General features: G+C 45.2%; 1 protein-coding gene across 1 annotated transcript in view; it reads right to left on the bottom strand.

Annotated features, from left to right (window-relative positions):
* Nucleotides 1–9,680: 9,680 nt before the first annotated feature.
* MGAM (maltase-glucoamylase) overlaps nt 9,681–16,068 on the bottom strand; it is a 64,626-nt gene continuing 58,238 nt past the window's right edge. The window contains exons 43-47 of the mRNA XM_054564580.1: nt 15,206–15,330; nt 13,848–13,936; nt 12,464–12,513; nt 11,693–11,863; nt 9,681–9,764 (exon numbers count right to left, since the gene is read on the bottom strand). Coding sequence (XP_054420555.1) covers nt 9,687–9,764; nt 11,693–11,863; nt 12,464–12,513; nt 13,848–13,936; nt 15,206–15,330 — 513 coding nt within the window. The 3' untranslated portion in view covers nt 9,681–9,686. The remainder of the gene's footprint in view (nt 9,765–11,692; nt 11,864–12,463; nt 12,514–13,847; nt 13,937–15,205; nt 15,331–16,068) is intronic.

Here is a 16,068-nt window from a genome sequence, read left to right as displayed (position 1 = left end):
CTAGGTGGACACAGATAACAAGAGTAAAGCAGACCACAAAGTCCCTTCAATTGGAAAGAAGAGACAGGCATCATGATTAGAATGGGAACTCCTGCCCTGGCTGGGTTGCTCAGTGGGTTGGAGTGTCCTCCCATGCACCGACTGGTTGCAGTTTCGATTCCTGCTCAGGGCACACACCTGGGTTGTGGGCTTGATCCCTAGTCAGGGTGTGTATGGGCAAGCGATCAATGTTTTTTTCCTCTCTCTCTCTGTTTTATTTTAACTTCACTTTTCCTTTAAATGTCCATTTCTGTGTTCCTGCCACTTGCCTCAAACCCAGCCTAGTGCCATAACCACTTCTTTTAAGTATTTTCATATACGTACAGCTTCACTTGTCAATGAAGGCAGCCTTTAGGTTAATGCATAACCAGCCAAAAAAAGAAGCACCTTAATTGTAATATGGGGTGAGAAGCAAGAATCTACAAATACTTTTCCAAGGCGGGGGGTGGGGTTGGATTTGGGGTTTGGGATTGAAATTGGAGTGCATAACTATTCCTTCTTATTAGCCTAAATCTACTAGGTGTCTCTCCTCTAGTCTAAACTATTCTAAGGTTTATTCTAATCCCGATAAGATACATATCATATTATATTCCCATAAAATCCCTACATCAAAGTTGTTCAGGCATAGGTGAAAGTGGACATAAGTTCAGCCATTTGAAAATGAAGCCAGGAAAGCCATGCCGGAGCAATGGCCCTGCACATCTTGCCCTTGAACCTTGGAAATGTTGGAAATGGGCAAAATAACCTTTGGGCTGGGTCATAGCAACACTGTTCTACAAACAGCTCTTTGCAAACGAACAGGAAAGCAGACATCCTGACCACAAGGACTAATTATTATAGTTTTTCTTAGGAGTAGTAACCAGCCATGTATGCTAAGGAGTAACTCAGTTGTTAACAACAATAGCAAGTCCTTTCCTCTGTCCATGTAATAATCGCCCTTCTTGTTCCCATAAACATCCCTTACTTGCTGTCTGTCCCTCAGCGGTTTCACCCTGAAATTGGGACACAATTTGGGCTTCTGCCTGAATCTGTGTGTCTGAGTTGCAACTGTGTGATCTCAAATAAATGCTCGTTGCTTCCCACTTTGGCTTTTTATTTTTAGGGTAAGGCAGGCGTTAAGATTCCTATTTGATAAATTAATGCTAAGGAATTTTGTCTAACCACAGTTAGTAATAGAAGTGAAGCCAAAATAAGAGTGGTCCTACTTCTTGAATTAGTCGTTGAATTCTCTCTCCACAATGTTGCCTCGACTGCAGAACTTAAAGGTCTAGAGGCTGAATCCCCAAAGATGAAACTTCAGAAAGTGAAAGCAGCGCGGAACCCACCCCCACATGCTCACAATACCTAATTAATTTCTTCAACCTCCAGTGCATGATTCAATAACACAGCAAACCTATTGGCCATCGGTTAAACTCCTTTGCTCCTCTCTACTGGGAACCCTTTCTTTCCAGCCTCTGCAAAGCTTAAGTCTCCTGGGCAGCAGGTCCAACACCTGAGGCTGAGGCTCGGGACCCGCTGGGGACAACCCCCGGCATTTTCCTGCCATGGGAACTACTGTCACCCGGGAGGCAGGTAGGAGTGAAGATTCCTCAAGGCAGAAATTCTTTTCTACTTAGAAACCCTCCCTGCTCAAAGCCACTTTTCTGTCTCAAACAAAATTTTAGAATAATTAAGATCCAGGTTATTAGTAAAAGCCTAATCCTTGTATAGCCATTTCCCTCTCTGCCTGCAAAGATGTGTTCGCCTAACTCTCAACCCATGCCGCTTTCAGCAGCAGCCAGGATTCCATACGATTATTCCTTCCTTAGTTTCTCGCAGTGAGAGAGAAGCATCGCACCTTCCCCGTCTGTCCCCCGCACACATCGGAGACAGGCGCCGCGCACTAGCTCTTACCCTCTCCTCATGGTCTATGTAAAGGGAAGGAAATATCAGGTCCAGAGGAAAAGTACAGGTTGTCCAGATCACATAACAGAGAAGGAGAGAGGGACACTTGACAAGAACACGGGGACACGACTTGTTCAAAGTACCACCTGCATGAGAAAAATTACTCACCTCATAGCCGTATCTTCTTACTTGCCGTGTCTGTCCCTCAGCACTTCTTAGGGAGCACTGAGCAAAGGTGGCTGCCGCTGACAGGACCAGCTTCTGCGAGGATTGATTTATTGCCCTGTAAAGCCATGGCAATTGGAGGTGAGGAATGCATTTTCCTAAGAACCATAAATGGCCTTTGCTTCCCCGTGATATGTAGGAAGCTTCATTTGTTAACAAAAGGGGAAGGTGGAGTTTCAGTGTAACAGCTATGCCTCCTCTGTGCTTCTCTTCATATCCAATTTCTTTGCTTCTCATGCAACATTATTCTTGCTTGCCTGACCATGTAGCCGGAAGAGCTCAAGAGGTAAGGTCTTATGCATCATCTCCACAGGGGTATCTCCCATGCTTAGACTTTGCCCGGCACCCATCAGAGTTTTAAAATATACAGCTCTTTGTTGAATAAGTGAAAGAACAAATAGCTCTTGGTTCACCAAACTGTTCCTTTCTCCATGTTGGTTTCCCCAAGTTCTCTTGGTATAACTCGGCCCTTCATCAATTTAAATAAGCCTCCCCACCAATCGTTCTGGAAAAGTGAAGCGCCATGAAAATAGAAACAATATAACCTTAAAGCAGGATGATACCTCTCCGGGAAACTTCTCAGGCTCTTTGACTGATCAGCACTGTGGCGGCGGGTGGGAGGGGTGGGAAGCCTCTAATACTTGAGGAACTTCCTACTTGGAGAATTCTACCTCCCCAGGGGAGAGGCTGGAAATTCTCTTTCACAGGCTGCCTTTCAGTGGCCTGTGACCCAGAAGACAGTGGAGAAATGAAGGAGGTGCCATTTGGAATTCAAGATGGTAAGAGGCCGTTTCAGAAACAGCAGGAACGGGGGACCTATTGGCACCTTATGCTTAGGTTTGGGGGGATGGGCAAGCTGCCAGATGTGCTCGGGACAGTGGCAGTGGACTCCCCACAGGGTAACTGGGCTGTTGTCCCCAACCACTTCGCCTACAAACCTGATACTCTAGCCCTCCTGGAGTTTCAGTGAGTCATTAACATCTTTTACATTTTTCTTTTCTCCTTAAGCGAGCTAAGAAAGAGAGTGTTTTTTTAAACATTGAAATGTAATTCACATACCCATGACGTTCAACTCAGCCTTTTAGGGTGCACAGTTCAGCAGTTTTTAGTACATGCGCCAAGTTGTGCGGCCTTCACCGCCCTCGACCTCCAGGACATTTTTATCTCCGACAGAAGACGCGCATGCAGTGGTGGCCCCTCCCCATTCTCCTCTCCCCCATCCCTGCGGCCACTAATCTATTTCTGTCTTTATAAATTTGCCTGTTCTGAACATTCCTATAAACAGAATCACATAATATGTGGCCATTTGTGTCCGGCTTCTTTCACTTGGCACAATGTTTTTCATGTTCATCCATGTTGTTGCAGGTCTCAGCATCTGCAGGGATCAGCGCTCTGTTCCTATTTGCAGCTGGACGATACTCATTAAATATAGCACATTATGTTTATCCACGCATTCATCGATGTACATTTGGGTTGTTTCTACTTTTTGCTTCTTATGAGCAATGCTGCTATGAATATAGATGTACAGGGCGTTTTTTGTGTAGACCTGTATTTTCAGCTCTCTTGGGGAAATACCTAGAAGTGGCATTTCTAGGTCATACGGTAACTCTGTCTTTAACTTTTGGAAGAACCAGAGAGCTGTTTTCCAAAGTGGTGGCAAGTTTACATTCCCACCAACAATCCATGAGGGCATATAGTATATATAGGATACCACATAGGCTATATACACAGGCATGCCACCTTTTGATGGCATCTAAGATCCATTAAGTGAGGTAGCACCCACAGTAGCCCATGTTTGCTTCAAAGCTCAGTGTGTGGCAAGCACATACAGACACACAGACACGCGCCCATGTGCCTGCCCACACACACTTGGTTTCTACCTTTGTGAACTCTCCCCCTTACCTTCGTGCGAGTACAAAAGAGCCTTTGTTAGAGGGGAAATGCACTTGGCAAAAGATCAAGGAAGGAGATTTATTATTACATAAGATTTTTCTATTCTTTCGGTGCTACTTTCCTCTTAACTCCCCACATCCCATGCTCATTCGTGGCGTTGTTCGCATTACAGTGCTAACCGGCAACCCCAGCTGTAACCTGTGTTTTAAAGTGCAGACAATAACTCGCTTTGCCCTGCCTTCCTGCTCCCTGGCAACTGGAAGATGTTGGGTCACATGCTCGTGTTGACCAATGGAAAAGTAACAGAGGTATTTTGGAGGTAAGAGACAGGCTTGCGAGCCAATGTCTTTCCGTTGTTTATTAGTAAGGAAGGCATGGTGGTGATGTCAGCTCTTAGCAGAACTCATAAGGCGATCAAAGCAAGCAGAAAGTTGCAGTCATCGGAAATATATGTCTACACAAAAAATCCCTGTATATCTATGTTCATAGCAGCATTGCTCATAATAGGCAGAAACCAACATTATGCATGACGTTTAACTCTCAGAGCACCATCCTGCAAGGCCCACGGCCAAACTCTCAATGACGTCACTGCAATGGCAAGAAGAGAATGTTGGTGACACTTGAACCATATCCGTCAAGGTCAACACAATCTTGTTTCTGTAGGCACCTATGATAATTAATGTTATAATGATGCTTTTCATAAGGGATAAATCTTCCTCCTTAAGTGAAAGGCTTTAGGATTGTTAGTTTTTTTAATGCAGCACACCTACGAAGAGATAAAATGAAACTATGTGATCTGGAGAGGAGAAAATATGTCAAAAAGACCCCGACCTGTCCCCTAATAGCTGGCCTGGGGTTGTGAGTGCAAGTCCACGTTGCAGCGGCTGCTCTTGGGTGGCCCCAGATGGGTACGGCTCCCTGCGCGGTGGCTCTCCAAGTGTGCGTGTGCTTCGGGAGGTCCCTGAGACCTTTTCAGGGAGTGGTAAAGTAAAACTGCTTTCGTCAAAGCACCAGGAAGATATTTGCCTTTCTTACTCTCTTTCCCTCAGGGACATATAGTGGAGTATTCTAGAGGCTGCATAACATGTGCTATCACAGAAGACTGAATGTGGGCACAGATAATGAGAATTCAGCTTTTTCTATTAAGCCAGATTTCAAAGAGACTCGTAAAAATGTAAAGTAATACAATGATGCTAATTATTTTGGTTTTTGAAAACATAGATATTCTATCATTTTAATGCCTTTAACTTTATTGTTATTGTTGGCACTATGACAGGTGTCCCCACTTTCCCTCCCTTTGCCCCGCCCCCTTTCCCTCTGGCCACCCCGTGCTGTTGTCTGTGTCCGCGGGTTATGCACACATGCTCTTTGGCTGATCCCTTCATCTTCTTTTAATTTTTAATAAGAGAAATATCAACATATGTAACACCAGAAACAAAAGCTCCTAGAGTCCTCAATAATTTTTGAGTGTAAAATGATCCTAGGATGAAAATGTTTGAGGTTGTATTAATTTTCAAACTTTCTATGTATGTATCATATATGTAAAGTATATGGGAATGTGTGTGTGTGTGTATATATAAAATTCTTTATTCAAACTTAATTCCAGTATATAAATAAATGAATGCCTGAAGCCAGGGTGGGCGCTCTGAGCCCTGCGACCCTCCTCCTCCCCTCGCGGGGAGCAGCAGAGCACCTGAGGCTCTGCCCAGCGCCTGGTTTGGAAATCACCAGCATTTAGCAGAGGAGTAAACAATCCCAGAGAGACAAAGGGACTTAGATCAAATCTCCTAACCCTACAGATCGCTTCTGCATTTTTCTCACTCAGACAAAAGCAGCATAAAATGCCCCAACCGTGGACCTAACACAAGAGGGGAGAGGATGCAAGCTTGTCATTAGAGGTGGGCAGCTCTTCTCCAGAGACAGAAACTAAGGGAACCACAAACCCAGTTTCTCCACTGATCCTCTTTCCCAGAGCTACTGCTAAAAAAAAAAAAAAAAAAAAAAAAATCTTTCTTAGACTAAAGGTCTTCATGTCCATCAAAAAACCGTTAGTATAAATGAAAGTCTGTTGCATTTCTATACATTAATAATAAACTATCAGAAAGACAGATTAAGAAAACAATCTCATTTACAATTATATTACAATATACTTAGGGATAAATTTAACCAAGGAGGCAAAGGACCTGTACATTGAAAACTACAGAACATTAAAGTCAAAAATGGAAGAAGACACAAATAAGTGGAAACATAGTCTGTATGTATGGATTGGAAAAATTAATATTGTCAAAATGTCTATACTACTCAAAATTCTGATGACATTTTTCACCAAAAAGGTCTTAAAATTGACATGAAACCATAAAAGATTCTAAATAACCAAAGCAATTTTGAGAAATAAAAACAAAAGTGAGGGCATCCCTCCTCTTAATTCCAGACTATATTACAAAGCTATTGTTTAAAAAAACAGTATGGTATTGGCATAAAAACAAATACATAGGTCAATGGGACAAAACAGAGAGCTCATAATTAAACGCACATATATATGGTCAATAAATTTAGGACAAAGGAGCTAAGAATATACAATAGAGAAAGAACAGTCTATTCAACAAATATTGTCAGGGAAATTGAACAGCCCCGTATAATAGAATAAAACTAGACCACTGTCTTATACCATAGACAAAAGTTAACTCAAAATGGATTAAAGACTTGAAAGTAATACCTGAAACCATCAAACTCCTAGAAGAAAGCACAGATGGTAAATTCCTTGACATAGATCTTGGCAATATTTTTTTAATCTAACACAAAAAATAAAAGCAACAAAAACAAAAATAAATAACTGGGACATCAAACTAAAAAGCTTCTGCACAGCAAAGGAAACCATCAATAAAATGAAAAAGTAACCTCCTAAATGAGAAAAAAATATTTGCAAATTGTATATCTGATAAGGAGTTGACATCTAAAACATACAACTCAACAGCAAAAAACAAATTCAATTATAAAAATGGGAAGAAGACATAGAGATGACAAACAGGTACATGAAACAATGTTCTACATCATTAATTATCAGGAAAATGCAGATCAAAACAACAATAAGCTATTACCTCACACCTATTAGAAAGACTATTATCAAAAAGATTAGAAATAACAAGTGTTGGTGAGGGGGTAAAGTAAACCCTTGTGCACTCTTGGTAGAAATGTAAATTAGTGTAGCCACTATGGAAAACAGTGTGTAAGTCCCTCAAAAAGTTAAAAGTGGACCTACTACATGACCCAGCAATTCCACTTCTGGGTTTTATCTGAAGAAAAAAAAACTCTAATGAAAATGGCAATGCATCCCCTTGTCCATTGAAGCGTTATTTACCCTAGCTTATGTACATGCTACTTTGTGTGTGTGTGTATATGTGATACACATACTGTTAGATACATGTATGTGGGGGAAAAACCTCCAAGTTATTATTGAATTCTATTTCAATATGAATTAAAATATCAGGATCTCTTACCCTGAAGGAAGCTCCTTATTTTACTGCGCAAGTCAGGTATAAGCAAAAAGCACAGTCCTCTATGAGGTTTTTCCAAAAAGGGAATTAGTGTACAGACTTAACGAGCAGATGCTGGACGGGGATGAGAAGTCCGCCAGGAGCCGCCGAGGCCATTAAGTGGTTGGCTACGGCAGGAAGCAACCCCCGCGCTCTGGCTGTGCAGACAGAGGAGACGGTATTGCTTAAACCCAGGAGCGGAAACTGGAACTAGGGGCTGTGGCTGTGGGAAGGAGACACGTAGTTGATGGAAATAAAATTATGACAAGCAAAAACCAACAAAATAAACATCTCACGTATTACTGAATTTTTTAAATACTTGTATATATATGTGCATTTAATATAACAGGATTCCTTTAAAATAGTGTGCATTTTACTTTATACATTAAGAACACGTTGCTAGCAGGGGCTGCATAGACCGCCAGGGGTTCCACGGCCCTACCGATGTTGCCGGCCCTCCCGTGCCTCACGCGGGGACTTGGCAACCCCGCCTCTCCAGTCAGAAGTCTCTCCTTGAGTGCTCTGTGGCAGCCAGTGCCAGCCTCCACCAGTGTCCTCAGTAAGGACCTAAACTACTTCTCAGGCACGAAGTCAGTGACGCTGTCCTCCTGTGACCTGCCTGGGCTGGTGAGAGGAGAGCGAACAGTTCCCCATGTGATGGATCAAGGGACTCCCAAGGTCACTTGCCCGCACCTCACCCTAGTTGCACACTTAGCTCGAGCCTTCGTCCAGGGGCCCTTTATTTTGATAATCAGACCATGAAGCCCACTTAACAACAGCGTACGCTGTAGCCTTATGCAGGCTCTGACTCAGGGATATACAAGCAGAATGTGGCCTCCTGGTGCTAAAAAAAAAGGCATAGGATCAGAAACTCATTCACTCCTAACATACTTGTTTTCAAGTCATACTAAAAGGAAATATCCCTATTGGACATAAATATGTAGCTTCTTTACCCCCAAAGTTTTAACCCATAGTGTTGCAATTTCTGTTTTGCCAGAGTTGGTATTTCACTCTGTATGGCAACTGCTATGATGATTAAAACAACAACAATCCAAGTACCCTCTTCCACAAACCTAAGTCTTGTAAAAAGCCAAAGGAGAAAGGAAAAGGGCAAGTCCTCCCGAAGCTGACCGTTCCATTGGTGGGCCAGGCTGCAGGAACCCTGATGCCAAGGGGAACAGGACCAAGTCACAAAGGTTTGCTGAACAAGACATTGCCTTCATCCGAAGTGGCATTACCCATGGCCGAAATATCACAGAATTCAAAATCTCCTGTAAATATGCTTGCTTTATTTTGCTCTGGCATAGCAGTTGCATGCATGGGTGTAAACTGGGATTGTGGACACTGGGCACAGAGTAGAGAAGTAAGGTTATACATTTCAAAGCACACCACTGCCGACAAGTTATTTTTTTGCATTCAAACTCCTTCCTCCAGTCTTGCCTGCTTAAAATTTCAGCCTCAGCCCCACTCTCATATGCTAAGTTTCTCCTAACCCTTCTTCCTTTCAAGTGAGTTGGCCCTTCCTGTCTCCTCCCCACGACACCAATCTTCCTAATATTTCCACATTACCTTATTTGTCGTGGTCACCTTTACCACCATCTGTTTCCACTCGTCTTCCCTGCTTACCTTCCCTAGTGTTTGCCTTTTCTTCCATGTGCCTCCTGTTCTTAACATAACATTCCCCTTCCCCTAGAACCAACCAGCAAGTATTCTTTCTAGATACTTTCTGGGGGTGTTAGCTCCAGGGCCTGAAATTGGCCTGGCAAGCTTTTCCTTGTGTATTTAGTAGAAGAGTGGGACCTAAATCCCTGGTTACACACACATACACATGCACACACACTTCACTATGGACACAGTTAATCTTCAGTAAATTGTACTTATTGTGTGATGATCAATAGGTACTGTACTAATCACATGGAAACATTAAGGTAACACAATGATTTCCCACATCGCCCTACTGCCTATCCCACAGGGCTAAGCCACAGACAGAACATACAACGAAATGAATGAAAGATTTTGTCCATACTGGGCATGATTAACAACACGCAGTAATTGTATAAACATGAAGTATAAGTAGTTACAAAGTCATTCACGGGATCTTGTTCTTAAAATTCATGGACTGCTTTTCCATGTCATTGAAACGAAATTATGTATGCTGATACTTCTGGTGGTCACATCGATCTTTAACACCTGTTGGGAACCAAAGGAAAGTACGGGGCATCAGATGGTTGAAATTTCCTGCAAACAAGTCAGAGACGAGCCAGCGGTCTACGCAACACACTGATACTTTTGCAACTGCAGCCCAGCTTCTAGACTGCTCTCAGGTTTCAGGTGAGGGGGTCTTTCTTCATCCCTTGTAGTGCAAAGACCGTTCGGTGATAGGGACAAGACAACAAGCCCCCAAATAATGCAATATGCAGCCATTGTAGAGGCACAGCCCCACAGACAAATTGGAGAAAATGTCCCCATTTCCATTCATTCAAAGCGTTGGTCTCCCTCGTACCCTCTTTTCACTTCCTCCTGCTGCCAGTCCCTCACAAGCCCTGATGAGCGCCAGTGAGAGGCCAGTATTCCGGGCTTTTTCTACGCAAATCCTTTCCGTCAAGTTTCTGCGCATGTGCAGTCCACAAGTGGGTCAGCAACAGAAATGGGTCAAGCCCTCTATGAGCTCTTGGTAAACTTGGGGAAGTTGGTTGGCAAGAAAACCACAAACATGAGGAAACAAATAAAAAATGCAAAGCGGAAGGAAAACTTTTGTTTCAGGCCTGGTAATCAGGGAGGATTATGCAAGAAAGAGAGTTCAGAAAAAAGCAAGGGCTAAGCCCATGGGAAAGGACCCCGCTGGCCAGGAGGAGAGATGCCAGACCCACGTTAATCCCCAGGCGCAGAGTTTTCACACATTTAACATTCGCGAAATCGCAATCACTGTGCGGGAGGCAGCACTCATGGCAGCTGCTGCGATCTGTGCGGATACGAACGCCTTTGCCATCGCTGGTCTTATGAACGGATGAACTGCAACCTCTTCAGGATTATTTTAGGAAGGAATATGAATACTGGCTGAGAGTAAGATCAAGAAAGTGCTAGGATGGCCCTGGCAGGGTGGCTCAGTTGGTTGGAGCACCGTCCCATATGCCAAAAGGTTGCAAGCTCAATCCCTAGTCAGGGCACAAATGGGAGGTGGCCGATCAATGTTTCTCTCTCACAACAATGTTTCTCTCTGTCTCTCCCTCCCTCTCTCTCTAAAATCAGTAAATATATCCTCAGGTGAGGATTTTTTAAAAAGTGCTAGAATGAAAACATACAAACAGATTAGTGCCTTGGGAGAAAAATCTCATAGACCATATTGGAAGAGTTTTATGAAATTTTGAATCACCAGCACCTCAGAGAATACACAGGAAATGCCTTAACCCATTAGTATCACATGGTGTTTTAAACAGTAATAAATAAAATAATAAGAGACTTAAATGATAAAATAATTCAAATATTTAAATAATAAAAGAAAAATGTGGGATACAGGTTGGTTAAGGTATTGCTAATATTTCTTCACACTCAGGGCCTCCCCCTTGTAAGTGACTGATGTGGAATTACCAATCCCCACCCAACGCTTTCCTGTGTTACCGCTTAATGTATTAAAATGATAAAAACCTATGTCCAAAGAAGTTTTATAAAAACTCCCCATAAGTTCAAAGTAGAATTTTCAGTGATGGAAAAGCACTGTATCATACCTTCGTCACTCTTTTCTGTCTCTACAGCACATGAAATAATGGGCTACCTTTTGACTAGTGGTATCTTACGGTTGATAAACTATGGTAGTTCAAGCTATTAGGGGAGCGAATCTCTGAGGCAGAGAGGCGAGGGAGCAAAACACATGGTTTCACAGGGCTTTGCAGACAAGAAGACATGTGTGGAAAGCAAGGATCCAGACCCGCGAACCCAGATGATGATAAAGCCTGATTTCCCCGCCGGCCGCCACGCTACCCATCGTCGGCAGGCTGAACACGCAGGGACTGGTGACAGGCTTTGCCGGGGAGGGTGCCATTGCAAAGGAGGCAGACAGGCATCGCACAGCGCGCCTCGGGGCTGGAAAATAGCGTTCAGACTTTTCGCTGGTCACAAACCTGTGTCGCAGAGTCGTAGGTGAAGCTCGGCGTTATCACCCTGCCTTTCAAAGAGATTCGGACGCTCTCCACGGCGGCACTGCCCACCCCCCAGATGTCAATGTAGCCCAGCTTCAAACGGTTCGTGTTGCTGATGTATTTGTTGAAATAGATGTGGCTCTCCATCCTATTCTGTCAAATTGAAGACAAAAGAAACAGAAATAAGTGGCAAAATTTGTTCAAAAAGTGTTAGGCACTTCCCCCCCCCCCCCACTTCTTTTTAGGCACAGACGTAGATCATGAAGAAAGACAACTTCAGAGCCACCGTCTTGTGTCCTTGTAGTGGGGACAATGATTCCGGGGTTCATGTCCTGTTGCCAACTATCATCCAAATTTTCATTGGCTGAAAAGCACCTGCAAGGTCTGCAGGATCGCCCTGAACTCTACGGAGACAGAGTCTCAGCTCTCAGGAACCTTACATTCTACACGTGAAGTCAGAAAACGTGCAGACCATTCCAGGGCAACTTCAGAACACGTGCTGGGTACCACTGAAACAGGGTGCCCCTCTCTGCCTTGGGAAACTGGAATGAGTTACTGATGAAACATAAAGGGGTCTGATCAGAGAAAGCTTCCTGGGAGCACACTAACTCTATCTGGAATCTAGAGGAAGGGAAGGACGCCAACCAGCAGGTGGGCAGTGAAGGACTCCCAGGTGGGGCTTCCCGCCTTCGTGACAGCCAGCGTCCTCTAAGCCAGCAGCTCTCTAACCCCCTTCCGCCGTGTGTCACTCACCTGGCTGACAGAAAAGTGGGCCAGGTAATAGACTCCTTTTTCATAGGTATCTGCAAACAAGCAGTAAGGTGAACATGATCTGTAGTTATGCTCGCGAATTCTCATTGCCTACTTCTCTTGGTTGAGAAAACAGGGACCATTTTTGTTTTTTATTTTATTTTCTCTTTACAGACTGCCACTTTGTGATGTATGATCTCTTTATGGAGATGAGTCAGACTCTGCCCCCAACCTCTGTTTACACAGGATGTTCGAAGTGAGTGTGTGTAGAACCATCTGTCCGACGGTCACCTCACAAAATGTAGCTTCCCAACACTACGCTTCCATCCACGTCTCCCTGCGGTCTGCTACTCCCAGCATCCTCCCAGGCACCCGAGAGCTTCCAGGCTCCTTCTGCTGGAAGCACACCCATGTGAGCATGCATGCACATAGACACATATCACGAACACCAAGACTGGTGTCTTGGTCCGTTGGTCGTGAGAGATGTCAGGTAATTTCTTAACTGCAATCTGCAGAGAACAAAGAAAAGCCTTCTTTGTCCTTTTGGCCTCAGTTTATGCCATAGTCCAGGGAGAACAGGAAGCACAGCATATCCAGTACAGGTGGCCTTACGGGAGCCTTGTTACAGGTGTTCCCACCCTCCTCCCTACCCTGTGGCCTGCTCGCCCGTCCCCACGCGCTCCCCTCTTTCTAATCGGCTGACCACTCATTCGACCAGAGGGCACGGGCTGTGCTCCAGAGCTGTGCTGCCCGAGGTAGCCACTAGCAAAATGTAGCTATTGGAGTTACAATTAATTAAAATTAAGTAAAATTTAAAACTCAGTTCATCGCAGTGTCACGTGTCAAGTGCTCAGTAGCCACCTATGCCTCGCGGCTGCCACACTGGAGCACCGACTCGGGGAACAGTGCCCTCAGGGCAGGACGCTGCGGTCGACGGCAGGGGCCCAGAAATGGCTACTGATAGGGCGCCGTCCTCCTGAGGTCACCAAGTCCTGTGAACTCCTCATGGAAAACACCCCCGAACAAACAGCTGATAGGGGCATTATCTCTCTTACGGGGCCATAAACCATGCAATCAGGGAACGTGCCCTTGAACATAAACCATACGGAAGTGCGTTTCAATTGGTAACAAAGACATTTTCCCTTAGACTGGACAGTGGACAGTGGTGGGAGATTCAGAGTTAAGCATCATGTACGTGCAGCATAAGGAGCAAGCGCACTCACTTGGAGTAAATCACTTGGAGTAAATAAATCCAAGTATTTATTACTCACTTCAAAGTAACGGCTATCTTTAAAAATGCAAAACTACTTTAATATGGAAAAGGGAACACAGGCCCACAGGAACTTAGTCAGGGTACTGACTCGCTCCCGAGGCGGCCCTTACTCACCAATGCTCTCCCCGTCATCCCAGAAGAGCCAGCCTTCAGCCGCCCCCTTATCATCCAGGGCAACCTTGAGGCCCATGAACTCCCGGCGGCTGCAGTGAAGAGAGAGAGAGGCATTAGCGAAAATCCAAGCCGCAGTCTCAAACTGAGGGTTTTCAGAGCACACAGAGGAAGTCCTTCATGCTATGAAGACCGAGTGCTGGATTTTAAGGGACTCGTGACCCACTTCTAGCTCGGTCTCCGTTGGCTCTGACTTCCGGCCGGGAGGGGATGAACTAATGGCTGAAGCGAAGGGAGTTTTCCTTCCAGGTTCTAGCAGCTCTAACACACCCATCGGCTTCCTTCCCTCCCCCGTTGCGAGAAAAAGCTCTGATGCTGTGACCGTTCTTCTCTCCGGACCCAACTTCCAAAAGATGCGCACAGTGAATTCTGTTTACAAATGTCCTAAGTTCTTCAGTTTTTAACTCATGTTTTGGACTCAAATGAGCGGGGCTCTGAGAATTTCAGTGTGACATCAGAAAGACACAGTCCCTGCCTCGGCTCCTTACCAACGGGGCGACTCTGAGTTCATCACTGCCTGCTCCCTGGGTCTCAGAAAAGCCTGCGCATCTATCACACGGGGATAATAACACACTTAAACCATAGGGCTTGGGTTTTTTTTCCTTTTTGTTAAGGAAAATAGAAATTTCCATATTATTTCAGTTCTAGGCAGATAGCAAGCATTCCTTTGATGTTAGCTATTATTTATTATAGCTAGAACTTTAAATCTAGAATTTTTAAAATCCATGTATGAGGAACCTTGGCCTCGGGCATCAGCTGCACTATGGCCCCCATAACTTTTCGGCAACAGTCTTCTCAGCACCAAATCAGTGGAGAGCCCACCTTCTGAAGCTAGCCCAAATCACGGTGTTCCTGTGTGACTTCGATTGCCACTGATCCAGGGGTGTCCCTCCCATGGCCCACAGGCCACGGGTGGCCCAGGATGGCTGTGAATGCGGCCCAACACAAAATCGTAAGTTTACTTAAAACATTATGAGTTCTTTTGTGATTACATGTCACAGTGTATTTAATGTGTGACCCAAGACAACTCTTGTTCTTCAAGTATGGACCAGAGATGCCCAAAGCTTGGACACCCCTGGATTAGACCTAGCATCTCGCCCACTCTGATCTAAGATGTTGTTTATAATTGTTCAAAGAGCACAGTCTGTAAAAAAAGATTGAAAAACAAATAAGCAAACAAACCAACCCACAAAGACATTTAGGAACATTGCATTGGGCCCGAGTGTTGCCTCTGGGTGGCCGGGATGCGCCGAGATCTGAGCTAACTGGCGTGGGAAGGAGGAGCCGGCCCCGTCACTCACCTTATGTGGGTGTTCATTGCAGGCTGTTGCCAGGGCAGGATGTAGCCCCCCCGGACGTGGAGATTAATGTGGTCAAGAGGGGCTGGCAAAACTTTCCTCTCCCCTCTTGCTCCAATATCCACACCCTGCGGGCCAGAAGAAGGTGACAGATGGTGAGGGAGAGGACACGCCTCCGACCAGTGCATTTGCCAGAGAGATCTGGTCCACGCTTCCCAACCTGCAGCCTGTTCACGATCCTTCCCCACAGGCCCATTGTTACGGTTCCCTGCACTGCTGCCACGACATCACATCAGCGTCCCTTGCCTGTGGGGTTTCCATAGTACCTACCACACGAGGCTATAGCGTGGGTCTCACTCCACCCCCTATTTCCGTGTCCCAGACCACAGCTGGAGGGGGCTGAACAGTCCCCTCCTTCATTTCTTGTTGGCTCCTGATACTCTCCCCACAAGGGTGTGCCTATACTTCTCTTTCACCCTGTCTCCGCTTTGTCTTCGCTTCATCTTCACCTCTCTTCACTGCCCCCACTCCCCACGGCCACTGACTGAACACACACATTGCGCGCGTGCCGCAGAAAAGATTAAAGTGAGCTGACTCAGTTAACAACTCTTTATCTTCCACTTCACTGCACCTTCTTTCCTGTTTAAGTCTTTACCTTGCCCTCATGTGTGACAGGGAGAGGTGCTCTCAGACCTGGAACCATAAACCCGAGCCCCCAGGAAGCCATCCTTCCACATTTCCCCAGGCTTCTCAACTTCAGCGCTGTGAGCAACCGGGCCAGGTAATTCTGCATCGCGTGAACTGGCCTGTGCTTTTAGGGTGTTTACCAATGTCTATCCATACCCCTGCCACACGTGACAGCCAAA

The sequence above is a fragment of the Pteronotus mesoamericanus genome, unplaced genomic scaffold (assembly GCF_021234165.1).
Source record: "Pteronotus mesoamericanus isolate MK-2021 breed Mesoamerican mustached bat unplaced genomic scaffold, CSHL_Meso_final scaffold_85, whole genome shotgun sequence".
Taxonomy (NCBI): Eukaryota; Metazoa; Chordata; class Mammalia; order Chiroptera; family Mormoopidae; genus Pteronotus; species Pteronotus mesoamericanus.
The sequence above is the reverse complement of the archived record's forward strand: the minus strand, read 5'-3'. Positions and strand labels throughout refer to the sequence as shown.